This window comes from Plectropomus leopardus, chromosome 14 (assembly GCF_026936395.1).
Source record: "Plectropomus leopardus strain MGB_pleo_1.0 chromosome 14, ASM2693639v1, whole genome shotgun sequence".
Classification (NCBI taxonomy): Eukaryota; Metazoa; Chordata; class Actinopteri; order Perciformes; family Serranidae; genus Plectropomus; species Plectropomus leopardus.
In genome coordinates this window covers 19677138-19703097 of record NC_142189.1, presented here as the reverse complement: position 1 = coordinate 19703097, position 25960 = coordinate 19677138, and the positions used below count along the sequence as shown (strand labels likewise).

Here is a 25960-nt window from a genome sequence, read left to right as displayed (position 1 = left end):
TCTGTGCCTTTCTCTCCACTCCTGGCCTCAACGTAAACCCCCTCAGCATCCTGTCCTCTCTTAGTAATGCAGCAGTGAAGGGATTAGCCGGCGCCCGTGTCTTGCTGCCTTATCAGTTGCGGGCAGGGAGGGCTGTGCAGTCACGCCGCATCCATCCCTGCTGCCTTCGCAACAGGCTGGGCCACAAACCCCCTACCCCACCCCCACACAACCCACCCTCTAGTCTTAGCCAACCCTTCCACATACTTGACACACTTAAAGCTGCATATACACTCTCCCAGATTACTCACACACCTATGATCTTTACTACTTAACCTTCAGCCCGACCCCTCACCTAAGCTCACGCACATGCAGAAATACTCAGAGCTCAGTTAGGAGCTCAGATTTAGGAAAGACCTGTTGAGATGCGTACAAGCTTCAGATGTTTGATTGCAAAGAGGCAGTGATGCCTCTCCCCGATAATCGATCCCTCCTGTTAGCACACTGCATATCAGTCAGGAGGATAGTTGTTAGTGAGGGTGTGACAGGCTGTCACTGTCAGGGAGCTTATTTGTTCTTTGTGTGACTGTCTATCAAGCCACAGTGCTTGTCGTCAAAAGCACCACCTACAGTTTCTGTCTTTTCTAAGCAGAATCATCCGAGGTTGTTGTACTTTAAAACATTTCTTCAGTGAGCTACATTTCAGGTATTGCAGAGGAGAATTCTTTTAGTTGGACCAGAAAACAGGCTGTAATTCTGTCATTGTCCTGCTGCTTGAGTGTGTGTCTGTTTCACGCGCCCCCAACCGTGTCTCAGCATTTGAGATGCCCTCCTCAAGCTTCCACCCTGTGATCTCATCTCCTTGCAGACAGAGCATCTCTCTTACACTCTCTCCTCCCTTCGTTTGATGGATTTAGCCCTCAGACGAGGCCGTGCCCGTGCATCCCAATGACCTTGTTCATAAATAATGAGCCTGCGTGTATGCGTGCATGTGTCTGTGTCTGTGCATGCTGATCAGGTGGTTACAGCACTGACCCCCAGCAAGAGTTCCCACTATCACATGAAGAAGAGGAGGTGGGGGAGTGTTTGAATTTGACTTTGCTTTCTCTCAAGGTCTGTGTGTGTGTGTGTTTAATGGAGTTGCTCTGTGTGTGTGGCTGTTGAAGCATAAATGACTTAATGGTTTTCACTCTGTTGTACCCAAATGTTCCATAATTGTCCATTTGGCTTTTTCAGGACAGGATTACAGGGGGGATTATTAGCCACCATACTCTTTCACTCTTTCTGTTTGTGTTTGCAGTTTTGGAGCTTATGCGGTAATGCTCTCACACCCAAGCGCGGTGTTTTTGGCAAAACTGGGGATCTCCAAACCATCCTCTGTCTTGCCTGCGCCAAGGATGAGATCACATATTCAGGTGCCTTGAATGGCGACATCTACGTGTGGAAAGGGATCAACTTGATGAGGACGGTGCAAGGAGCTCATGGGGTGAGTTTGTAAAAATCAATGTGATTTGTGCGCCATTTCGGCTTATTTTGACACCGCCTGCACCAGATACAAAAGACTCACAATAAATCTCGTAAACTTAAACTAGGGTGGATGCCATGCATGCTGGCTTCATTTGATTCTGCTCAGTAGAAAAGGATCAGCCTTTTGCTCCACAGGATTAAATGATATCTATGGGATCAACAGCTGGGTGAGGGGATGGGTGGATGGGGGAGGGGATAATAACTACAGTACATGTTCACTGCTTTTTGTACCACCAAATGTCTCACGGAGGGTTTAACAAGGTGCCTCCTTGTGTGTACACAGACTCTTGGCCAAAAGAGGTCATCATGGAGCTTTCCAGTAATAAATACACATATATATGACACCTCCTGTTACCTAGTTCTGTGATATCCTGAGGCCACAGTAGCAGGTTTGTAATTTTAAAAGCCCTGTTAAACGAATGCCTGGCTGAGCAGCAGTACTATGCGGTCTGTAGCAGGGGCTGGTTCTGTCATTGCTCATTTATTGTGCAGATCCTCACTGACAGCCTGTCATTTCCTCCAGTCAGGGATTTTCAGCATGAATGTCTGCGAAGAGGGCTTTGCTACCGGGGGCCGAGATGGCTGCGTCCGGCTGTGGGATCTCAACTTCAAACCAATTACTGTCATTGATCTCAGGGAAACAGACCAAGGATATAAAGGTGATGTCAAACTGCCTCTGTTTTTCTTTAATCTGAGGATAGAAAGGTTGCCGGCCAGGTCTCCTGAGGCACTGGAAGAATTATATAATTCTACAACAACAAAAAACTCCCCTTATGCCATTTATATTCTCTTTACTAACATTTTCTTTCTTGTTTCTCTTGTATTTATAATCTTGGACCTAACAGTAGCTAGAGGTGAAAATAGTCGAGGTGGGTAATAAATGCAGAGCGGGTTGAAAACCATGTCAGTCTGTTTGTAGCAGTCCCCACATTGTTCGGCTGTTCCTCTTGTTGTCAGTAAGTCCAAGCTCTGTTGGAGTTTTAAGCCGTATACAGTTGTCATGCCCACATATGTATACAGCACACGCTTCCTCCATCTTCTTCTCACTGTATTACCCAGAGTCGGTCGGCAGATCAGCTTGACAACATGTGCCGTCATTGTATTTTCCTGTTAAATTCTTCATCCTGGATGGCCTGCAGATGGCTATTTGTATCTCCTGTCTTTAGTATCCCTGTTGTGTCTCTTATAATGACTGTATAAGCGTTGGCAAATGTCTGTCAAATGTCTGCTTTCATGTTGGTGTGCTTTTTCCAACATTTTTCTGATTATTTTGAGTGTATATGTATGTTTTGTTTTTTTTTTTGATAGGGCTGTCTGTGCGCAGCGTGTGCTGGCGGGGAGATCACATCCTGGTGGGCACGCAAGACAGTGAGATCTTCGAGGTGGTGGTCCACGACCGCAACAAGCCTTTCCTCATCATGCAGGGTCACTGTGAAGGCGAGCTGTGGGCTCTAGCTGTCCACCCCACCAAGCCTCTGGCCATGACAGGAAGTGATGATCGCTCAGTCAGGTGAAGCTCCTGTCATGTTATGATGATGTTCAAGTAACTTATTTTGGTGACTGTAGACAACGCTTCAAATTTGGATGTTGCTGCAAAAAAGCAACATATTGTAAAACATGGATTTTTCACACACATCTTCAACCTGGCAACACAGAAGATCTATACACTTAGCACAGTTTAGTGGTCAGGAATTCAGTGTCTGAGTTGTGGCGCTGAGTAATTGCCAGAAAAGTGTTTTTACAGAGCACCATGATGTCATAGTGAAGCTGACCTTTGACCTTTTGGAAACAAATGCCATCATTTTATCTTTAGACATTTGGGTATTTTTTTCTCATATTTAGCATATGAATTCTTGCGTTTTGGCCAAAAATGTGTTTTATGAGGTCGCTGTGACCTTTGACCACCAAAATCTTATACGTTCATCCATGAGTCCAATTAGACGTTTGTGCTAAATTTAAAGGAATTTCTTCCAGGCGTTCTTGAGATATTTTATTCACAAGAATGTGACTGAAAACTCCAAAACATAATGCCTCCAACCACAGTTGTCACTAGTGTGGAGGCATAAAAATGCATACAGAACATGTGCCCCCCTCAAAATAAGTAAATAAATAAATTAAATAAATAAAAATACAGCAGGGAAAGACTAAATGCAGCAAACTCAAATAATATAGTTTTCACATCCAATTTCACTGCCCTGCTGATAACTTTGGTATGATCAATAACACTGAAAAAATGGCATGGGAGTTCTAAATATAAGATAGAGAGACCAAAAAGAGAACTCTTAAATTCTGGAGAGTCTACCCTAATTCTCTAATCACATTTGCTCTGAGAGTTCTCATGGAACTCTAGCTACTCTTCTATGTATGTCAGAGAGGATCACCAAATCTTCCAGAATTTGTCGGTAAAACCTTGCAGTGTGTGCTTAAGATATACGTGATCCACTCCTTATGAGACTGACAATGTGCATTTTTCCGTTTCAGTAGGATGGGATGAACAGTGAACAAGATACCAAGAAATCACACTGGAATTCACTAAAAGAGTAGTCAAAAAAGACAGATAATAGAGCAGGGGTTTGTAGTCACCTCAAGGACCTCTGAAAGGGTCGTAGACAGTAATTTTAATTTAAGGAACATTTATTTTAATTTGGAAAGGTATCACACTTTCTTTGATAGTTTCCTGTGGCCCTCCTAACCCAGGACTGTTGAACCAATTCACAAATCTTTTTGTTAATTTTTGTGTCCAGAATTTCTTTGGCTGGGTCTGAAATCGTGGTTCGATGCATTGGAGCCATCCTTATTATAACCGCTCCCTGACTATATAAAACCTGGTCTACTAACATTAAAGCGCACAGAATTAATATCATTTTGTCCACTTTCTGTATGTGAGTGGTGAGTTCGCCACATCCCATGAGCTGTCTTAGCTCTTTCAGTCTAAAGAATACATGAATAAATAGGTCTTTTAAAATGCCAAAATCACATAAACATAAAAAAATAGCTGTCACAAATGTGCCTTTCACTCTTTCAGACAGAATCGGCTTCCCGGCCTGCCAGTAGTCACTGCTCACTGCTGTGACTGTGTACTTTGTGGTAACATTAGCTGTTGTTAGCTGCTGTGCCAGAGGGTATAACCATGAAACAGCACTTGTTCTTCAGCTTGGGTGTGTGTCTGTGCCACCATAGAGGGTGTGTGCTACTGAGTTAGCTGCTATGAGAGTCTGTTGCTTTGCAGGGGCTAGTTCTTCTGCTCAGCACCTCAGAGGACACGCTCTCAGGGTCTTAGTGTAGAGAATACTGCTTATTTTTTCACGATTTTGAAACCTAATTTTATGTACTTGCTGATGTCTTAATTATTCAATTTTGGCTGGATCGTTGATAACACATTTTTCTGTGGTGTGAACACATATTTGCTTTTGCTTTACCAGGACTTTAACTAAAACTACAAAAATGAAGCAGTTGTAACTGTCAGTATGCGACCAAAAACCTAATGCATAGCATGACAGACACCACAAACATCACCGCAATGGTTGTTTAGGTCTTTGTTATCTCATCACTGCCTCTTCATCTGTCCAACTTCTCTGTGTCTAAAGGATATGGAGCCTTATAGATCATGCACTGATAGCTCGCTGTAACATGGAGGAGCCTATCCGCTGTGCAGCCGTGAGCACTGATGGCATTCACCTGGCGCTGGGAATGAAGGATGGCTCCTTCACAGTGCTCAGAGTCAGGTGGGTACACAATTCAAAGGCCAAATGGGAAATTTTGATCCTCTGTGAATGGCTACTGTGATGAAAAGCTTCATCATTTTGTGTCCATTTTAGCTCCTCATTCAAGCAACATTTCTTTGCTTCCCTCCAGAGATATGACAGAAGTGGTCCACATCAAGGACAGGAAGGAAGCCATCCATGAGTTGAAATATTCCCCTGATGGGGCCCATTTGGCTGTTGGCTCTAATGATAATTCAGTGGACATCTATGGTGTGGTGCAGAGGTACAAAAAAGTGGGCGAGTGCATCGGCTCCAACAGCTTCATCACACACATGGACTGGTCCACGGACAGCAAGTACCTGCAGACCAATGATGGCAGCGGAAGAAGGCTCTTCTACAGGATGCCAAGTAAGTTCCCGTGTTACAGCTGTTGTAATCTTTTCTCTAAGATACTGTCAATCAAAAAAGCCAAAAAAAAGTTGCTTTGATGTGATGCTGTCAAAGAGCTTCTTTGTGAGATAAAATGTTTGTCTTCTGTTGAGGTGGGAAGGAGGTGACCAACAGGGAGGAGCTGAAGCTGGTACAGTGGGCTTCATGGACGTGTGTGTTGGGCCTTGAGGTTAATGGAATATGGCCCAAATACTCAGATATCAATGACATTAACTCCGTGGACGCCAACTTTAACAATCAAGTCTTAGTAACAGCTGACGACTATGGACTAGTAAAACTTTTACGATATCCATGTATAAAAAAAGGTAAAAAAAAAAAAAAAAAAAAAACTTAATTGTTTATAGGGATAGTTTGGATTATTTGAAGTGCGGTTATACAAGGTACTTATTTAATGTCAGTGTATTACAGACAGTAGATGTCAGTTGGCAGGCCCCCATTTTGGAGAAGCAGGCTGAAGTGCTGACACGCAAGCAAAGCAGTGTACTGCTGTAGAGGGGGACAGCCGCAAAACGCATTTTAGTCAAAATCAACACCAGACTCCTTTGACAAAAACAGCAATTTTATTTCAGACAGCATGGTAGCGACTCGTCTACCGCTGCTTGATTGGTTAGTTAGTGCTATTAGTATGACTTTGGTGTTTTAAAGGCTTTGTTCTGATTCGCAAAATCACAAAATAACACAAACTAATCGACTGAGGCAATGGCAGATCAGCAGCTCCCGTGTTGTGTGAGGTAAAGTGACTGTTTTTGTTAAGGAAGTCTGGTGGCTTTGAAGAGATGAAAGATGGATGTAACGGCTTTAGCCGTCCGATAAGGTAAATCATTGAAAATAGTCTAATCATATTGTACACTTGAACGGATGTTGATACGTTTTGCTGCTGCACCCATCCACAGCAGTACATTATTTAGCTTCCATGGCAGTACTCCAGGCTACTTTTCCAAACTAGGAGCGTGCCGACTGCCAAGTACTGTTGGTTATACACTGTGGATAATTACCTCATATAACCCCACTTCAAAAAATCCAAACTCCCTTTTATTTCCATGAGACTTAAGTGCAGAAATTCAAATTTTTATTATTACCATGTTAATGATGTGTCTCCTCTTGATTTTAGGTGCAAAATTTAAAAAGTATTTAGGTCATTCAGCCCACATAACCAATGCCAGATGGTCACATGACTACCAGTGGGTCATAACTATTGGTGGTGCTGATCACTCAGTGTTCCAGTGGAAGTTTGTTCCTGAAAGAAAGTCTAAAGAAGCTGTGCATATAGCACCTCAAGGTAAGATGAGGCCCCTGTCACTATTTAACCATAATGTGGGAATATGCTTTGCCAAGAAAAAAAAAGATTTACATTTTAGCTTTTAAGCAATCCAATCAAGAATATTACAGTGTCACTTTTTAATGTAGCTTTGTGTGGAGACCAGTGACTTGCATTATTGATATTACTTATTTCACAAAATCACTGGTTCCTGCCAACAAGACATTATCTGATTAGGCTGAGTAATGGAAATTTGTGAAAAAGTGTCTACTCAGTCTTCCACCCAAATATTGCAGAGTGTACGACAAAATGTATATAAAGAGTTTTGGTTTTTTACCAGTAAAACACACTAGAAAAAATGTGCATAGCAATGCTGCTAAAGCTTACTTAATTACATCTTTAATACAGGAAAACAAAAAAGAAAATGACAAGTTTAAACACAGACTGTATATCACAGTCTATGACTATATATACAGTCTATGAGTTTAACATACAAGACAACCAAGTTAGCGGTTTCCTTTTGCTTCCAGTCTTTTTTCTTAGCTGGGCTAATATCTCTTGACTAGTACTAATACTTAAAGGAAAAGTTTAGCATATTGGAAAATAGGCTTAGTCATACTCCTACGCTTACATTTTTTTGTACACTGATACAGAAGTTAGCATTGCCCTGGTTTCCTCTGCTACGTCTTTTAGACGCAGTAGAGTTTAACCGTTAGCTAGCTGGGGCTCTGTTACGTTAGCATAGCTAAAGATTAGCATACCCATGGATGTATTATAGGGAAGTCGTACCGTACGGTACCACCGGAAGTCACGCCCATAATTCAGGCAAGGCATCACAGGGGCTAGGAATAAGGTGGATCGTAGTTTTTCCATTGAAATTTGGGTTATTGCAGAAAATAAGCATAAACATTTCTAATACAGCTTTTGTTCAGCAAAATAATCTATACAAATGAACACCAATTTAAGAATTTTTGAAGACAATAAAAAGCTATGTTAGCAGTATAAAGCGGCACGCCTATTACACCACAGTCCCTTACATTGCAGCCACACATAAAAGCTTCAAAATTCACAAGGGAGGTATTTACAAGCACATATTCTGTTGTAAAACAAAACTTCATAGTCTCTTAAGCTTTTGTTTACAACAGACCTTATTTCAGGCATCTAATGATGAAGTGCTCATACTCATTTCTGGGTTTTAGGACTTTTTTTTGTTAAGTTTCTATTTCATTTATATCTTGTTGAATTTCCATTTTAACACTTAAGTTTTTGTACAGATTAAACAAATGAGATATAGCATGATAATTGGTGAGCTTTACAGATGCTAGTTGGTGGATTTTGCTACCGTTGAACAGAGCCAGGTTAGTTTCCCCCCTTGGTTTCCAGTCCTTATGCTATGCTCCGCTAAACAGCTGCAGCTGCAGCTACACATTTAAATCAAAGGCATGACAGATTCTTATATAACTCTATGCAAGAAAGTGAATAAGTGTGTTTCCCAAAATGTAAAACAATTTCTTTGATGCACAGACATGAGAATGGTAGTCATCTTGTCATCTACCTCTTGGCCTAAAATACCTAGTGTCTTTCTGAGAGTAAGACTACTTCCACAGTAATTGTAGAAATTTGAACCCTTTTAAATAAATAATATGTCACAGTAGGTTTCTGAGTGACATATTAGGGGTTGTATGACTGTAACTGCCTGTTACATAATGTGCACCCCTTCTGCTCCCACCGGATTCCTGAACTTGATGTGCTAACCACCAGAGAGGAATGTACTAGATTGTTCCCTTTCCGTCCTTTTTGCTCATGAACTACCATTTCCATAAAGCAAAGAAAAAGCCATCACATTAATTAAGACAAATCCAATAAAAGTGAACGAAGCTTGGAAAGTATAATTGCATTGTCATTCCCAAGTCATATTTTTCCAGTGACAGAGCGCAGCTGTGCTTTCTGAAATTAAAGCACATACTAACCGCTTTTCCTTTTAATTTTCCTAATGGATCTTGTGAGTAGCCGCCCGTAGCTGCCAGTTCTGCTTATTGCCTTGTCTTGGCACGGCTTCACTGTGCTGCATCAGCATTTTTATACATTTGTCTTGAGCGATGTCACTGTGAAGCACGACTGCCTGATAAATAGGAGATGTCACTGGATTATTGCATGATTGACCCTCACTTCTACTGAAAAAGGATACAGTGTTTTTCACTGTGTGTGCAGTTGGATATCTGTCTGATTTAAAGGCAGGAAGGTGTGATGCAACCTTGTTTCTGCACTCAGAGACCTTGGCAGACTCTAACAGTGAAGAATCAGACTCTGATCAGTCAGACGTACCTGAGATGGACTCAGAAATCGAGCAGGAGACGCAGCTCACCTATAGACGACAGGTTGGTGATTATATCAGAGATGTTCCTCTTTTGAACATCTCACAGTAGAAATCATATCAACAGAGAGAGAACACACTTTTCTACATGTGTCCAGGTTTATAAAGAAGATCTACCTCAGCTCAAAGAGCAGTGCAAAGAGAAGCATCGAGCGACAGCCATGAAGAAGAGAGAACGACCACCGGGAAGCGGAGTGAAGCTGCACTTCATTCATGGGTGAGTTTACGCTGTAGTTGTGTTGTAGTAAAGACCACCTACACAGAGACCAAGACGTGACCAAAACCAGACCAGTGTGAGTCTCACACTGCAGGACTAACTCACGATAAAATGTGGAGCATCTCCTCAACCTGATCGGAACGATTCACATTGCTACAAAAATGGCCACAGAAAACAAATGAAGATTTCGTTCACCTCTTTAATTGCCACATTATAATTGTGTGAATGTTTAAGTGTAGCATGAGAAATGGGATAGTCCTTAAAAGTAACTAAAAGTTAAATCAGAAATGAGTCAAAGTTGCATTTGAAGCATGAAGTTATACATCCCTTTATAGTTATGATGCACAGGCAGTTCACAGCTGTGTCTGGAGCAGCTACATGACCTGTCCAGCATGCCTGTACGAGCTCTGTACCCCTTCACTCCTTGGTTCAGAAGCTGAAGCCCTGAAGAAAATGCGAAGTTAGTCTGCCATGCTATGAAGTGCTGAAAAGTGTTTTAAAGAGGCGGTAAAGGTTAATGTGGGTTACATCTCATTACTTATTCACATCTTGATATATAATGAATTGTAAAATGGATTATTGCTATGTTTGGCCTCATATTAATTCACTACAATGTTATGTTGTAGCAGTGTTCAAATAACCATTATGCTGGTGAGTTTTTCTTGTACTGGTGGTGGGCTCAGTGTTTAGGGGCATGTCGTGTAGGCTTCAGATGGAATGTGACTATAAATTTAGTAATATTTAGTAATATCCCTGCAGTTGTGGTACTAGTCCTCTTTGTCTGAGATCCAGACAAGACCAAGTAAAAATGCAGTTTTTTCCAAGGTGAGAAAGAGACCTTCAAATCAGACTGATCTTGTGACCCAGAGTGAACTCATGTGCTACAAGCTCTGTGGTATCATAAAAGATACACTTTGAAAAACCTGGTATTGTTTAATGAATTGCATGTCAAAAAGCTTTTGAGATTGAAGACATCTCACTTTGTAATTAAGCCCTCTACTTTTGTTTGTTTGCAGTTACAGGGGTTATGATTGCAGAAGCAACCTGTTCTACACTCAGACCGGGGAGATAGTCTACCATGTAGCTGCCATTGGGGTTGTGTACAACAGACAGCAGAATACCCAACGTTTCTACATGGGCCATGATGATGACATCCTCTGTTTGGCTATCCACCCTCTGAAGGACTTTGTAGCAACAGGCCAGGTACCTGCCAACATATTTAACACAAAATATTAAACTTTTTTTTTTAGTTTATGGCTCCTCAGAGTTAAGATTCTTTTCCATATGAGACTCAAACTGGTCTCATTGAATGGATTGAACAAAGTAGATTGCTTACACAATTTGGATGTTCTTGTCTTTCCAGGTTGGCAGAGATTCCTCCATCCACATATGGGACACAGAAACATTAAAACCCATGTCTGTGTTGAAGGGTTTCCACCAGCTTGGAGTGTGCGCTCTGGACTTCTCTGGTAACTCAGTGCGGTTTTCTCCTCCTATCCAGACAGATTTGACATAACATACTTTTAATTTTCACAAAATCCTCCAGACTGCTTTCACAGGGGAACAAAAACCTTCTTTCACACATAAAAGAAACGGGAAAATTCACAAGACACCTGCTTTACAAGCAACGGTACAAAAAAAAAACCCTATATCTGCTGTCTTTTAGTCTCGGCAGTCTGGCGGCATCAAGGTACAGCTGTTCATCTCACTTCCCTTAATTGGCCCCAGATAGGCAGGACGGTGATCTGTATGTCAGTGTCAGTGAATCACCTGCTGTAGATCAAACCCGCCGGGCTGCTTTCATGTTTCTAACAAGAGCCAAACTTCACTGAACCAAGGCAAGAGCCGGCTCTGTCTGTGCTGTACTGAACACTTCTGTTTTTCCCTCCACAGCGGACGGCAAACGGCTGGCCTCGGTGGGCCTGGACGACAATCACACCATTGTGCTGTGGGACTGGAGGAAAGGGGAGAAGCTGTCTGCCATGCGGTCAGTAGTTATATGAGGGTGTAAACATCGCCTTTCAGCTCGCAGTTTTTGCTGTCCCCACATCCAAAAGGCTTTGACAAACCTTCCTATTAATTGCAAAGATTGTTTGAGCGATTTTAATTTAAATATGGACATTTATGGATGAGGGTTAAATTGCAGCCGCTTTTGCTGTGCAGAGCTGACAGCGTGATAGACGGAGGAGAGGAAAGAATGAGAATTACCTTTTGAGATTACGAGGCGGCTCCACTGCAACACTTAACCCTGACAGAGTGTGAATGGTTGGAGTAGGAGTTTGCTCCAGTGCCCCATCTGCAGATTCATAATTAAAGAGAGTTACTTTAATCTTCCATGAGCTTCATACTGGTGAGCTTGGGCACTTTTTATGCCAGAATTTTTGTTTTGACAAGGACACATGTAAAGAAATAAATACAGAAAAGTTGATCTTTTAGAAATGTAACATGTTTTGAAGTACAAAAAAACCCTCCACATTGTAAGAGCACATCAGAAACAAAAGAGGACTCACTTTAGCAGTGACCAAGGTGACAAAATCCTGACACATTGATATCCTATTCCTCTGGATACATAGACTCCATTTTTATGCACAAAATATTCAGTTCTGTTTCGTTGTTTCAAAAAAGACTTTGTATTGAGCTGTTTACATGGCTAACGAAAATGAATATTCACTAAAATTTCAGATTACACAAAAATTTCAGATTACATACTCCAATTTACATGACCTAACATGTCATTTATCACATCAAAACGTAAAAGCATTGGCTGACTTGTTCGACCATGCAAACACAACCTGTTTCTTTTACTCCTTCAACCTTCTTGAAAGCTCGGCTTTGGGATATTTAGCATATCCAAAAATCTGTTGATATCCAAGTCTTTCATGATGTTTAAAGTAGATAGATTCCAAACATAAATGTGGGTGTGTCTTTAGGGCATGCATCTTTACCACAACCTGGCAAACTTGGTGAATTTGTTTGTGTACAACACATCCATTACATAGTACAGAGCTGTCTGTAAACAGGAATGCCATTTGTTCAAACTGCAATAAAAAACCCAGTTGGGACGCAAATTCCAAATCCGAATGTGCCATATACATGTCTAAAGAATGCCTCTAAAACCTAAATAGTAATGGCAAATCCCACGTCTTCATCTGAAAATGCTTCATCTGGAGTATCCAAAAAGGAATATGTTGTTTACATGGAACAGTAAATTTAAGTGCTTAAGTGCAAGTGTTTAACTGTCAACATAGGATGTAAATGTACGTACATCTGATGCAAGTGGATTACTTTACCATACCTGCATTATGAATTTTTGTAAAGCATGAGTTAATTTGTTCAGGACATGTGCAATTTCATGGTGGGTAAAATTATATAACCTGTAAACCAGCAGGAACCAGAAGTATCTAACTGGAAAACATCCGCATCCCAAAATATATTTGCCTTTGCTTTGTTGCTTGTCCTACTTGATGTTCATATTTAGTATCTACTCCATTGAAATTCCCCCTGGCTACTCTGGAGCGGTGCTTTGCGGGTTGCTCTCCTGCGAGTTGTGTGCCAGGCTCCCACTGAAGCTCAGGGACAGCTTGGAGCTGCACTAATCTCCTTTGCAGACCCTGGTGGGCAGTGCAGTGAGGCGGGCAGAGGGAAATGGGGCCTGACAGAGCCTAGCTTGTGCACCACCACTGTCTAGTCTTCAGATGGGAGAGGGGGAATGGGTGTTAGAGGGAGAGGAGCACAAAGGGCAACGATTAGAGAACTTAAAGTGTCAGATACAGTCTATCGCATTAGACAAGACCAGCGACTGAGCCTCAGTGTTTATTTTGTGCAATCAGGGGGCAAAAAAAGGAGCAGTTACAGAAAGTTTATTTCTCTCTCGAGTATGTTTGTGGTGCTTATTAAGGAGTGATCCTTAAAGATCTGACCTAAATAGGTGAGGTCCTATTTATTTTTCCCAGTTATACTGTTTACATGAGCTGCATCAAATTCAGAATATTGTCATATTCAGATTAATACTGAAATATATGTGTCCATGTAAACATAGTCATTTTGTTTTTAGGTACAATACAGAAAAGACAGCTCTCTAATAGCAAGACAATATAAAACAGGAAACGTCCACAGACAGTAAAAATTATACACAATCACACACCACACTAGAAGAAAATGAAAAGCAAAAAAATGAAAATACATGATCCTCTGAGTTCAGTCCTGTCCAAAGAATATTTTTATTCCATGCTTTTTTAATTTACTTTTTCAGCGTTAATGCACTCTTCACACTAGCATGTGGTCCGGATTTATTGTTTCTATTCAGAAACATTTTGATGCCCCAAGTCTTTGCAACTTAGTTTGGTCCAAAACACACAGAAATAGAGAGAGGCAGTCTGCGTTTCTGTTGCGTGATTAAAAAGCCTCAGTGCCCTCGGCCCTTGAATCATTGCTCACAGCTACTGTGGATTCACTCTTTAAATTTCAAGTTTCAAGTTTGTTAGGGCATGCATCTTTACCACAACCTGGCAAACTTGGTGAATTTGTTTGTGTACAACACATCCATTACATAGTACAGAGCTGTCTGTAAACAGGAATGCCATTTGTTCAAACTGCAATAAAAAACCCAGTTGGGACGCAAATTCCAAATCCGAATGTGCCATATACATGTCTAAAGAATGCCTCTAAAACCTAAATAGTACAGACAGTAAAAATTATACACAATCACACACCACACTAGAAGAAAATGAAAAGCAAAAAAATGAAAATACATGATCCTCTGAGTTCAGTCCTGTCCAAAGAATATTTTTATTCCATGCTTTTTTAATTTACTTTTTCAGCGTTAATGCACTCTTCACACTAGCATGTGGTCCGGATTTATTGTTTCTATTCAGAAACATTTTGATGCCCCAAGTCTTTGCAACTTAGTTTGGTCCAAAACACACAGAAATAGAGAGAGGCAGTCTGCGTTTCTGTTGCGTGATTAAAAAGCCTCAGTGCCCTCGGCCCTTGAATCATTGCTCACAGCTACTGTGGATTCACTCTTTAAATTTCAAGTTTCAAGTTTGTTATGTCATTCTAACCATAAGAAATTAGATTAAACGTTTCTTTCAAGAACAAGGCGTGAGAATAGATCGAGCATAAAAACATCTTAAGTGCTTGGATTCATCAAAATAAATTACAGATTAAATGTTTTTTCCTCAAGCGTATTTTGTGATGCAAAACTTGTTTTTCAGGGGAAGCAAGGACAAGATATTCGTTGTCAAAATAAATCCCTACCTACCTGACAAGCTCATCACAGCTGGTGTGAAACATATGAAGTTTTGGCATAAGGCTGGTAAGACCCCTGGGGTTTTTTGTTGACTCACAGAGATTCTTAACAAGCAGAACTCTGAGCTGAGCTGTGACACATCTCACTGTGAGCTGACTGTCTGTTTCTCTTTCAGGTGGTGGTCTAATTGGGCGCAAGGGGAACATGGGGAAGACGGAGACTATGATGTGTGCTGTGTACGGCTGGTCGGAGGAGATGGTGTTTTCAGGCACATGCACAGGGGATATTTGCATCTGGAGGGACATGTTCCTGATGAAGACTGTCAAGGCACATGACGGCCCTGTTTTCAGTGTGCACGCTCTAGAAAAGGTACCACAGGAAAAAAAAAAAAGGATTTTTAACTCGCCAGGTTATTTAATGTTTTAAAATATCTTAATTCCTGAATCATTATTCATCACATTAAGCTGCATGGTTATGTAAAGACCTATTTTTACGAGCTTTTTAAAAACATTATTTTAGGTTTAACATAATTCTGTTGAATGAGAGTAAAATCAATGATGGACAATAGATTACAGGGATAATTGTCACAGGTGCAATCAATGAAGTGAGTGTTCACACACTCAGGTCAACTCGGCACTCAACAAAGCAGCAGTGTGCTCAAGAACAGCAAATTCATCACACAATCAGCAACATCAGACACAGGTCACACAAATATCAATAAATAGATAAGAATATACAACATTTGTACAAGGTACATGAATCCTTAGTATAGGTTTAGATGCTTCACTGAAGCTGATCACCTGTGATGAGAACAGAGATGACTAGGGAGCGTAAGGGATCAGGGGGGGGCACTTTTACATCACAATCCATTTTTTTAACAGATATGGAACGTAGTTCAGCTCTTCATTTAGGCCTGGGCTGGTAGTGGCCCTTAACTGGAGGATCCAAAAAGTGTCTCTGTTTTTAAAACTGTAACAAAGAGAAACTTTTTGGATCTTCAAGTTAAGGGCCACTACCAGCCCAGCCCCCACTTAATTGATTGCACCTGAAATAATTATCCAGTGCTACTCAGATTGCGTGGCACCTGACATCAGTCTTGGTATATCTGTGCACTGCCACTTGTTTTTGCATGCCCTGATGAAGACTGTTAGTTGAAAAGGCTTTTTAACTTCTGCAAAACAGTGCACCTTGGAATTCTTTGGTTTGACTTATTTACAAAAGAAAGAACAAGTCTAAGCTCTCCCTCTTTTTTTTGGTTGTGTTGTTCTTGAATCCAAATAATAACTGTTTTTGAGACCTACACATGAAGTAGCACTCCTCAGACAAACCTTTTTTCATTTCCTGTTGAACATTATTGGACAAAGCTTGTCCGAAGTTGCTTTAAAATTTTTGATAACCTATTGTTTTGTAGAAATTGACCGATGAACTTTAAAAGGGAATGCCAAAGCACATAAATAGACCTAACTCCCTAGTGAACTCCTCATGCAACTTGCAGGACATGTCCAAACAAATACATGAAACATACCCTGAAAGTCTAATTTAAATCAACGTCTAGGGGGCACTAGAATTGTGAAAAATGGATGTGGTAAAACAAATCACAAAATACATCAGAAATTGTTTGTCCAATCATTCCAAAACTCAGGAGACACATTTCATAACAATGTTGAACCACCTGTGTAAAATTATTTTGAAAGCCCTCAGTAGGAGGGTGCCATCTACCCAGATTTATTTTGTTTAGTTTTGTTTTTTCCAGTTTGGTCTGCTATTAATTAGTACAAACTGGTTATTTTTGCATATTGAGATGTAATTTAAAAAAAAATACAAGCCGTCACCACAAGTTGCAAGCATGCACAAGGACCTGGTGCAAAACTTGGACATATTCAATGACAATTTGTCTAAACATCCCCAAACTTGGATATTTTTAGTTAAGCTATTGAGACATGTCCCCAAAATGTTTTCACAGATTAACAACAGGGGTGTGGCCCACAATAGAGCGTGGCCCAACGCAGATTTGGTTGTGAATAGATGAGCGTCTGTTGGACCATCCTAAACTCTGATAATTATTTTTAATGCAGGTGTTATAAACTGTTAACAGTCTTCAAATTTTGCAGCTTTCAACTTTTAACGGTCGGTGTTAGCTTGAACTATGGATGTGTGGTTTGCGACTGTATTTCCCTGTCTGAATCCCTTTTTGTCTTGGCATCTCTTTTTTTGTGGGTTGTATGTAATACTGAATTTAATCTGACATGTTCAACTATCAGGATATTATTTCAGCTTCAAATGTGTGTGTATTGTCCTTACAGGGATTTGTGACTGGAGGAAAGGATGGTATAGTCGCTCTGTGGGACGACACCTTCGAAAGATGCCTCAAGACCTACGCCATCAAGCGAGCAGTACTCGCTCCAGGCTCTAAAGGTAAAAAAGGTTCTCACTTGTCCTTGTTCCACTGTCCTTGGATCAGTCTTCCAAGGCCCAGAGATGCAGAACAACCATTGAATGCAAATCCATTTAAAACATTCAATGCTTTTAGCTGAGATGAGGATTGCATTCTGGTTCAAGCGAAGGTCTCTGACTTTATGCCATAATTCGTTGACTCTGCAGGGCTGCTCTTGGAGGACAACCCCTCCATACGTGCCATATCTCTGGGTCATGGCCACATCCTGGTGGGGACCAAGAACGGAGAGATCTTGGAGGTAGACAAGAGTGGCCCCATCACTCTGCTGGTCCAGGTAAAATAAAAATAACCCCAAAACCTGCCACAGCTCAACTCTGTTAGATTTACCCTGAGCTTCACAATCCCACACAGCCAAGGTATTCATGAGGAAGGTAGCGATAGTTTTTCTGCAGTGTGATGAGCTGGAAGTCAGTGAGGAGGCTTTCTCCAAGTAAGTAAAGATTTGAAAGTGTGAAGATGCACTTAACTGTAATTTTTATTGTATTGTAATGCAGTGGCAGGACTATTGTGAAACTTGCCTTGGTGTTGTGTTCAAAGGTACTCTAAAGATTACATTCGACTTAAATGGGTGAATTCACAAAGAATAGATTGTGGATGCTGATAGAACAATGAATACTACAGTACATGAAACTGCTATCTGCCCCACATGTGTGTCATAGTCGGGGGGAAAGTTAGATTATTACCCAGGGCCCCAGTGGGAGGGAAAATTGAAAATTTGATTTTGTTTGCAATTTCTTTTAAATTAGTGACATAATTAAATTAGTTTGGTTGTAAGACTGAACTTGTTTCATAAAAAAATAGTGGAAGCTCTCTGAGGAGTCCAACAGTTTAGTTTATTTCCGTGGGAGTGGACTGGCAGGTGAATGTATCAGGTAAGTTGCAGAAACACTTAGAGCAGGGCTCGTGGTCACGGAGGAAGCAGAGTTGGCGTCAGGCAGGCAGGCAGCAGAGCAGATGAATCTAGTAGGAGCAGACAGCAGGCTCGAGGACAAGTGGGGAATCAACATACCATCAGAACAATAAATACCATCTGCACTCACACAGAGGAGATGTTTCGATCGGCAGTAGGCTCTGAAGACAGGCCAGAGAATGGCGATCTCTTTCGATGGAGCCGAAGCAGTAGAACACCGCACAGCCACAGGCAGACAAAAACCAGGAAGTGCACAGGCAAAACTTGTGGTCGTAGACAGAAGACTGTTAGGTTTACTGGGGCAGAGACGAGGGGAGGTGGTCAGAGGCGAGCTAAGTCAAAACCAGGAAAAACGTCCGAGAGTGTGCTGGAGGGTCAGGCATGGAATCGAAGACAATCTGAAAAAGAGTAAGTGGAGTGAGGCTGCTTAATTACTGGCTTTATTGGAGATGATGAGCAGCTAGGAGCACCAAGTGGAGGTGATGAGGCTGATTAGGGCGAGTGGCCGGGTGGAGAGAGGTTGGGGTGGAGTAAGTGGAAAAAATCCCACAGCAGCAGGAGAGAGGCAGAGCTGACTGTGACAGAAAGAAAACTGAAATTTTCAGACGGCAAGCTTTAGGTCCTCACCAGTGAGGTGCAGACGTGTGCTTGGCATGATGATTCCGTCTCCTGGCTTCATCACTGCTGCCATGACCACTTGAAAGTCAGTCTGGTGCTAGGCGTGCTCTCCTTAATGTGCTTCAGTGCCACCAACTCTCTGAAGACACTAATAATTTCATTGCAGCTGCATTGCAGCTGTTAGCGCTGATCTTTATGAACTGGACTGTTTTTGCAGTAAGGCTCATTTGCACATAAAGGCACCAGTTTTGCATCAAAGGTATGTATATTACTTAATTTAAATACATGCAAATAGCACAGGAGCACCAAGACACTTGTTGCAAGGCAGCACAGTGAGGTTTGCGTTTCATCTTTTTGCGGGAGAACTACACAGATTCTTTTTGTCTAATTTTTGCAGGTTTAGTTGCCACAAAAGCTATACAATACTAAATTTCAAAAGTTGGAGCATCCTTCAATGCACCAACAAGGTGACAAAATAATCATATGGCCTTAAAGCTGTGAAAGTTTAAACTTAACAAATACATGTTCTGCTTTGTAAAACAGTCAGTAGTAACAAAGTCATGTCCATTCTGTGTTTGAAAGGCTAAAACACACAGAGCTACCAGCTTTGCCCTTCAGTATGATTATAACACATCTACTGTATATTTTACACAGCAACTCAGAATCACCGAGGAGCTGGCTGTGAACACGGATGAGTTATTGCTGCTTAATGGGAGATTGTTAATTTAGTTAAGTGGTCCTGCAGCGTCTTTCGGCTCCTCCAATTGTCAGCAGACAGAGCCAGTGCTATTGATTGCCCTTTTCGAATTCTCTCTGATGGATGGAATCAATTAATGAGAGAACCAAAGGTTGTCCTCAGTTAGCTGTTGTACGTAACAGGCTAATTATGTGTGTATATGTGCGAATATCATAGAGAATTATAATATGGGTGGTACATGCAGTTAATCTGATCATTTCAGATCAATGCTGGCGTCAGAGATTAGGGAACACATAAAGACTGTTGCTGATCAATTATGACCAAATCATTCTTTAATTGTTTTCTGGGACTTTGAGATCTGTACAGCTGCAAAAAAACTTGGAGTACCAAGAAAATGTAGCTTTACTTTCAGACCTAATTCAACAGTGATCGCACATTGAGGTACACAGTCATATTTACTTATTTAAGCGGTCAAAAGAAAAATGGAGTAAGCAGACAGTGACACTTGTTGTCATGTAACTGAAATCAAACGGAGGCCAATTGCTGTACAATGATTACAATAATACATATGTAATTAAATAAAGGAAATTAAAGGAAAATAGGGGGGTCATTACTGCAAAATGAATCCCAACAGAGTGATGCAGGACAGAAGGGCCTTAAATCTCTCACATTTGCAATAATAACCCACTCGCTGTCTACTATCCAGCTTATTACATGGCTGCTTAAACAGAAACTCAATAATTTATGTAGAATATTGATTTAAAAATGATTTTAGTCTTTGCCAGAGGCAATTTGTTTTCAGCTTGTCCGTCCGTACATCCCATTCCTGTGACAGCAGTATCTCAAGAACGCCACGAGGGAATTTCTTGATTTCGTTGCTATGAAAAGCATCTATGATCAGAATTGCATCCATAGCTATGTTCAGCTGTTCATAGCAGCAGTCTGCTCTTCAGAAATAACAGAATGCAGTAACTGACCAGTCACATATGAATATTAAACAATTGGAACATTGGAAAATGAGCAAATGAGCACACTGGCAAATATTCAGTAGGTACTTTAAAGTACCCATCTTTATTTTTTAGCAAACCTTATAACATTATTGGTTAACTTGTATATGTTTAAGATTTTTAAAGTGGTTGTACAAACTATTCTCTTCCAAAACAGAAAGAAAACAGCCCTTTTGTTTTGCCTAGTAGCTATACATAGCTATCCCCAGTTAGCTTAGAGTATCTTCTAAGTTCTTTGCAGTTAATTTCCCCAATAGCAGAAATGCCAGACAGTGGAACAACTAAAAAAACAACATGCAGTGTGTGTTTTTCTGTTGTTGGTAGTTTCAAGGCTCTGAGGAACAAAGAAGGCAATCCAGTTGTTGTTGTGACAGCAGCATCAACAGTAAAAACACTTGGAAATGCTAGGGGTTTTCCCTTCCCTTTTTAAATTATGTATTAGACCCGTAAGTAAATTTAGGGGAAAAGCATCTGTACACAAGGATAAGCGGAAAAAAACAAAACAAAAACCAATTCATTCATTTGCTTCTGTTTGTCGTTCCTTCATTACCTAAACGTTAGTCGACTACCAACAAATGGAATAATTACTATTGTCTGTGTGTGCAGGGTCACATGGAAGGTGAAGTATGGGGCCTGGCCACTCATCCTCATCTCCCTCTCTGTGCCACTGTCAGCGATGACAAAACCCTGCGCATATGGGACCTCTCACCTAGCCACTGCATGCTGGCTGTACGCAAGCTCAGAAAAGGTGAGTCACTGCTCAAACACTAACAGATGAGTGTATTTTCTGACAGGAAGTGCATCGGCCCCCAGGGCTTTAACAAACACATTGTCCTCCACAGGCGGCCGTTGCTGCTGCTTCTCCCCTGATGGCAAAGCTTTGGCGGTGGGCCTGAATGACGGCAGCTTCCTCATTGTGAACGCAGACACCCTGGAGGACCTGGTGTCCTTCCACCACCGCAAGGACATCATCTCCGATATCAGATTCTCTCCAGGTCTGTTGCGCACCTCCGCATTTCTTCACCCTGACAAAACTCCCCCTGAAATTCTGTCTGAGCAGTAAACAGGCGTCTTAAATCTGCGTGCCCTTCAAAGCATCTTAGTGTCTGTTGGATGCTGTGCAGCAGGTATATATATTTCCCTCACACTGTGAGTGGGGGAGATATTGCTGCAGGCATGACCCAAATTAATGGCTTTCTGTAATAAGGCCAGACAGAGAGGCAGCAAAAGAGGAATGAGAAACAGTGGGGGCGGACAACGTGAGAGCAAGAAACTAAACTCTCTTTCGCCTGGATGCTTAACCTTCGTCCTCAATGCAAGGGATCCTATTCTTCAACCCAACACCCATTTTTCTCTGAGAGTGCACATCTCAGTAGAAATCACTCTATAAAGCAGTTGGGGTCATCGCTTACCAGGGTCCTAAGCTCCCAAGGGCCTAGTCTAGTCATGTGTTGATTTTTTAGCATGTGTCTCACTACTAAGAGATTATTAAGGGCTATGTTTGCAGTTCATATAGCAAAAAAAAAAAAAAAAACAAAGGAGGTGAACACTTCAAATGCAGTTGGAATAGTGAAAATCTGTTCAGCAGCTGTGGAGATATCAACGTCTAAAGTCAAAAAATTGCCTTGACCACAAATTTTAGGACGTTGGTTTCAAAGAGTATAACATCAGCAGGTTATAAGCTGCATGTGGGTGATTTCAACATACTGATCCAGTGAAACATATATTGAACAAAAGCAATGCAAAAATATTGCTGAGAACATAAAACTCTTTAAAGGTCTCCCTAATGTGTCATTTTAGGAGTATGTGTCATATTAAGAGGATATTGAGCTGGGAAACATGGGAATATAAATACATAAATACATAACATAAAATTCATTTCACTATGGTTAAAATAGGTGTACTATGGAATCTATTGAAAAAAATGATAGGAAAGGCTTCCCAAGTGGGTCATTGGTAACACACAAAAAAGTAGTGGCACCACTGAACACAGAACAGTGAGAAAATGTAATATGCTTATTATTAGCTTTTCAAGCTTTGTGCTCTGGTGCTCTCTTAGGAAAGGCAACCAACATGTTGGCTACCATTAAGCCACCCGAACATTAAAATCATTCTTATATAATAATAGACAAACCTTACTACCAAACACAAACCAGGAGGAGAATGCATGACTCTTGACAAGAGGGACAGAGATACATCTTTTTATAGTTTTCCCAAGAACAAAACATGATTGTCTTAAAAATATGCTGCTTGTCAGCAGAGCAGCTTTTGACTTCACAATATAGAATGAAACACAAAAAGATTTTGTGTCAGTAGAGCACATGATTTTATCTGACTTGTTTTCCAGTCACAGAGTGTACAGTAATCAATATTTGAAATTATTAACTAATGTTGTCATACAAGTATAATTTTACGTTAACATGACAATCTTGTTTAGTAATATTTTACCATGTTTATCATCTTAGTTTATTGTGAGTAACATTTGCTAACCAAAATATTGGAAAAATTAAATGTATGACTTAAAAAAGGTACTAGATGGAGAATTATATGAGCTGTTTATACACACGCTGTGTGTATAATTGCAAGGCAATCACAAAACCAGAGTACAAGAAGAAAAAACAAACGCCTTCACACTTCCCCCATGACAGTTTATTTTAATTTACAAAAAAATGGCATGGACTACATATGCCGGCGTTACTTTTTTAGTTAGAAACGGTATTGATCCTTATGGAAATAATTTAATATAGCAGCTGCATTCACAATCAAACACAGCGGCAGGGGAAACATAGAACATACACATCTGCATATCATATTGTAAAGACAAAAAACTACATGTAATGTATAAAGATAAAAAAATCACAGCATGTAATGTGGTTAGTGTGTAATGTATAAATATATAAATATATGTATATACATCTAAACAATAAACTGTATTGTTACGTTAATACTGTATTATCTCTCTTGTGTTCGCACAGGTGTTGGGAAGTACCTTGCAGTAGCATCAGGAGACACCTTTGTGGATATTTACAATGTAATGAGCAGCAAACGGGTCGGGGTGTGCAAAGGATGTCTGAACTACATTACCCATCTGGACTGGGACAAGAGAGGTAAACATGTTTCCTAAAATACTATCGTCTCAGTTAATTCCCTGCAAATGACTTCTATAGAACCAATTATGGATTCAAAATGTTTAAAAAGAAAAAAGAAAAAGAAAACTTAAACCCCGTGGCTCTCTGGGCTCTTTTATTCACAGGAAAACTACTCCAAGTCAACACAGGTGCTAAAGAGCAGTTTTTCTTTGAGGCTCCTCGGGGCAAGAGGCAGACCATCCCGGCCACAGAGGTGAGCAAACGGAGAACACACAGGAGTGGCCCCAGTTGTGGTTACGCTGTTGGCCCACATTTTTCCTTCGGGATCAGAGGAGGCTCGAGGAAGGGCAGTGAAGCATTAGCACGGCCCACTTTTCAGCAGTATCATTCTAATTCTGGCAGTGGAAGTGGGATAGTGTTGAGGGTCCCCGAAATACAGCGTGACATTCAGACACCTTGCACGTCGCACAGTGGAGGGAAGCATTAAGAAAATAAAGGTCAGAGATGATAGATGCTGCTAGGTCACGTCTCACTAGAGGGATGTCCTCTCTTACCTTTGCTCGTTCGTCTCACCTCGTCATGATGCATTCATTTTCCTCTCTCCCTTCCACGCATTTCACTCTTCTCTCGTACATTTGATCACAGGATCACTATTGTCAGGGTAACACAGTCTGCTGGCCTGTCTGCTTCTGCTCTTCCTTCTGTCCTCATGATTGGCCCTGAGAGTGATCAAAGGATCTTGCAGCAGTCACTGGAACCTTTTAACCCTGTAAACCCTGGATCAATATCAGTTTTCTTGTTGATTCCTTTTATAAGCTGCTTAACCCTTGAAACCTGAGCAAACTGTTTTGATTTCTTTCTAAAACATAAAGGAAAGGTAGTGAGCAGCTTGGCAAGAAATGTCCCACAAATTGCAAGAAATTAATAAAAGGTGACGAGAAAAAGACCTGAAAATTTGTATATTTTTTAAAAGGGGAAATGAGAAAAGAAAAAATAAATAAATAAATAATATATATATATATATATATATATATATATATATATATATATATATATATATATATATATATATATATATATATATATATAGGAAAAATGTACAGATGTCCAATTTTTTGTTAGAGAAAAAATATATATATATATTTTTTTTTTTCAGTTTTTAGCACTTTTTAGGGGATCAGATATTGGTTTTTTTTTGGTTTTTTTGTTTGTTTTAACTGGCTTCTTTTGGGCCATATCTTGTTATCTTAAGTTGTTCATTGCCTCATTTCCAATTTGTTTACATTTCAAAGGGTTAAACGAATAGTATGAGATTTTGCTGTAGCTTCGTCTTCCAATAAAAACAAGGAGAGAGCATATCCAGTGTTGTCTCTCTTTATTGGCCGCCTGTAGATGCCTGTAGAGGCTCTTCATGGTGAAGCTCCTGAGTACATTGCTGTACTTTTATGTTCTGCTTTATTGCTCTTTTGTTTGTTAATATCCTGTCTGTTTGATAGTTAATGTTTTATTGTGAAGTAACTTTTAAAAGTGTTACATAAAATCATCTTTATTTATTTACATGCTTGTCTCAGGTGGAGAAGATCGACTGGAGCACGTGGACGTGTGTCCTGGGGACGTCTGTTGAGGGCATCTGGCCTTTGATCAACGAGGTCACCGAGGTGACTGCAGCCTGCCTTAGTAATGACAGGAAGGTGCTAGCAACAGGAGATGACTTGGGATATGTCAAGCTCTTCAGATACCCTGTCAAGGTAAGACACTAAGGGTGTCACTGACTGAGAATTTACACAGTCGAATCTGTTTGGTCAAGTCTTGCCTTTTACCGAGTGATCGTCAAATTTTTTGTTGTTGTCATAGTGGCTGTTTGAACATACCATAGTTCCTAGGTCGCTTACTCTGCAAGGTGTCACGGTTTTGACTTGTGTTCCAGCTCCATTGCGTAAAATCCAAATACTCATGTGAAACAGGGAGAAACATTTACAAGGTTTATTTTGGAATGCAGAAAAATGTCAAAAACTTATTTCGATCCACACCTACGCACGACATCATCCTATCCTCATTTGTCATGCACGCAAAACTGTCTTACGGTACCATAGCTGTGGTACACAACTTAGCCCGCATTCTAACAGAAACATTAGAATAAGTAATACAAATATAAACATGTTCACTACCTAAATAAAATCAGAACCCATATTATATGTCACATACCACAACCATTTTATATCATAAGTATAAAATATGTGATTAAGTGGCTCTTACAGTTGTTGTTCATCCTCATCCTCATCCTCTATATATAGACTCTATATATCTATAGTCTATAAGAGAATCCTGCGTAGTATATATATTTAAGATTTTGGCCTGTATATCCTCCGAAAAATAGCAAGAACAACCTTATTTCTGGGCCAAGACACATGTGACTGTCATTGT

The 25960-nt window shown here is 40.5% G+C and overlaps 1 protein-coding gene across 2 annotated transcripts in view; it reads left to right on the top strand.

The window, feature by feature from the left end:
• The window catches only part of eml5 (EMAP like 5), a 56997-nt gene that overhangs the window by 17462 nt on the left and 13575 nt on the right, over nucleotides 1–25960 (top strand). The window contains exons 5-26 of one of the 2 annotated variants that reach the window (XM_088087265.1): nucleotides 1280–1465; nucleotides 2030–2165; nucleotides 2352–2375; nucleotides 2815–3016; nucleotides 5094–5231; nucleotides 5362–5618; nucleotides 5753–5965; nucleotides 6772–6939; nucleotides 9190–9296; nucleotides 9391–9509; nucleotides 10526–10712; nucleotides 10873–10978; nucleotides 11403–11496; nucleotides 14726–14826; nucleotides 14936–15129; nucleotides 17064–17175; nucleotides 17362–17489; nucleotides 21054–21195; nucleotides 21290–21442; nucleotides 23423–23554; nucleotides 23701–23789; nucleotides 25108–25284. In XM_088087265.1, coding sequence (XP_087943391.1) covers nucleotides 1280–1465; nucleotides 2030–2165; nucleotides 2352–2375; nucleotides 2815–3016; nucleotides 5094–5231; nucleotides 5362–5618; nucleotides 5753–5965; nucleotides 6772–6939; nucleotides 9190–9296; nucleotides 9391–9509; nucleotides 10526–10712; nucleotides 10873–10978; nucleotides 11403–11496; nucleotides 14726–14826; nucleotides 14936–15129; nucleotides 17064–17175; nucleotides 17362–17489; nucleotides 21054–21195; nucleotides 21290–21442; nucleotides 23423–23554; nucleotides 23701–23789; nucleotides 25108–25284 — 3165 coding nt within the window. The remainder of the gene's footprint in view (nucleotides 1–1279; nucleotides 1466–2029; nucleotides 2166–2351; nucleotides 2376–2814; nucleotides 3017–5093; nucleotides 5232–5361; nucleotides 5619–5752; nucleotides 5966–6771; nucleotides 6940–9189; nucleotides 9297–9390; nucleotides 9510–10525; nucleotides 10713–10872; nucleotides 10979–11402; nucleotides 11497–14725; nucleotides 14827–14935; nucleotides 15130–17063; nucleotides 17176–17361; nucleotides 17490–21053; nucleotides 21196–21289; nucleotides 21443–23422; nucleotides 23555–23700; nucleotides 23790–25107; nucleotides 25285–25960) is intronic. The other variant, XM_042500575.2, reaches the window with a different exon arrangement.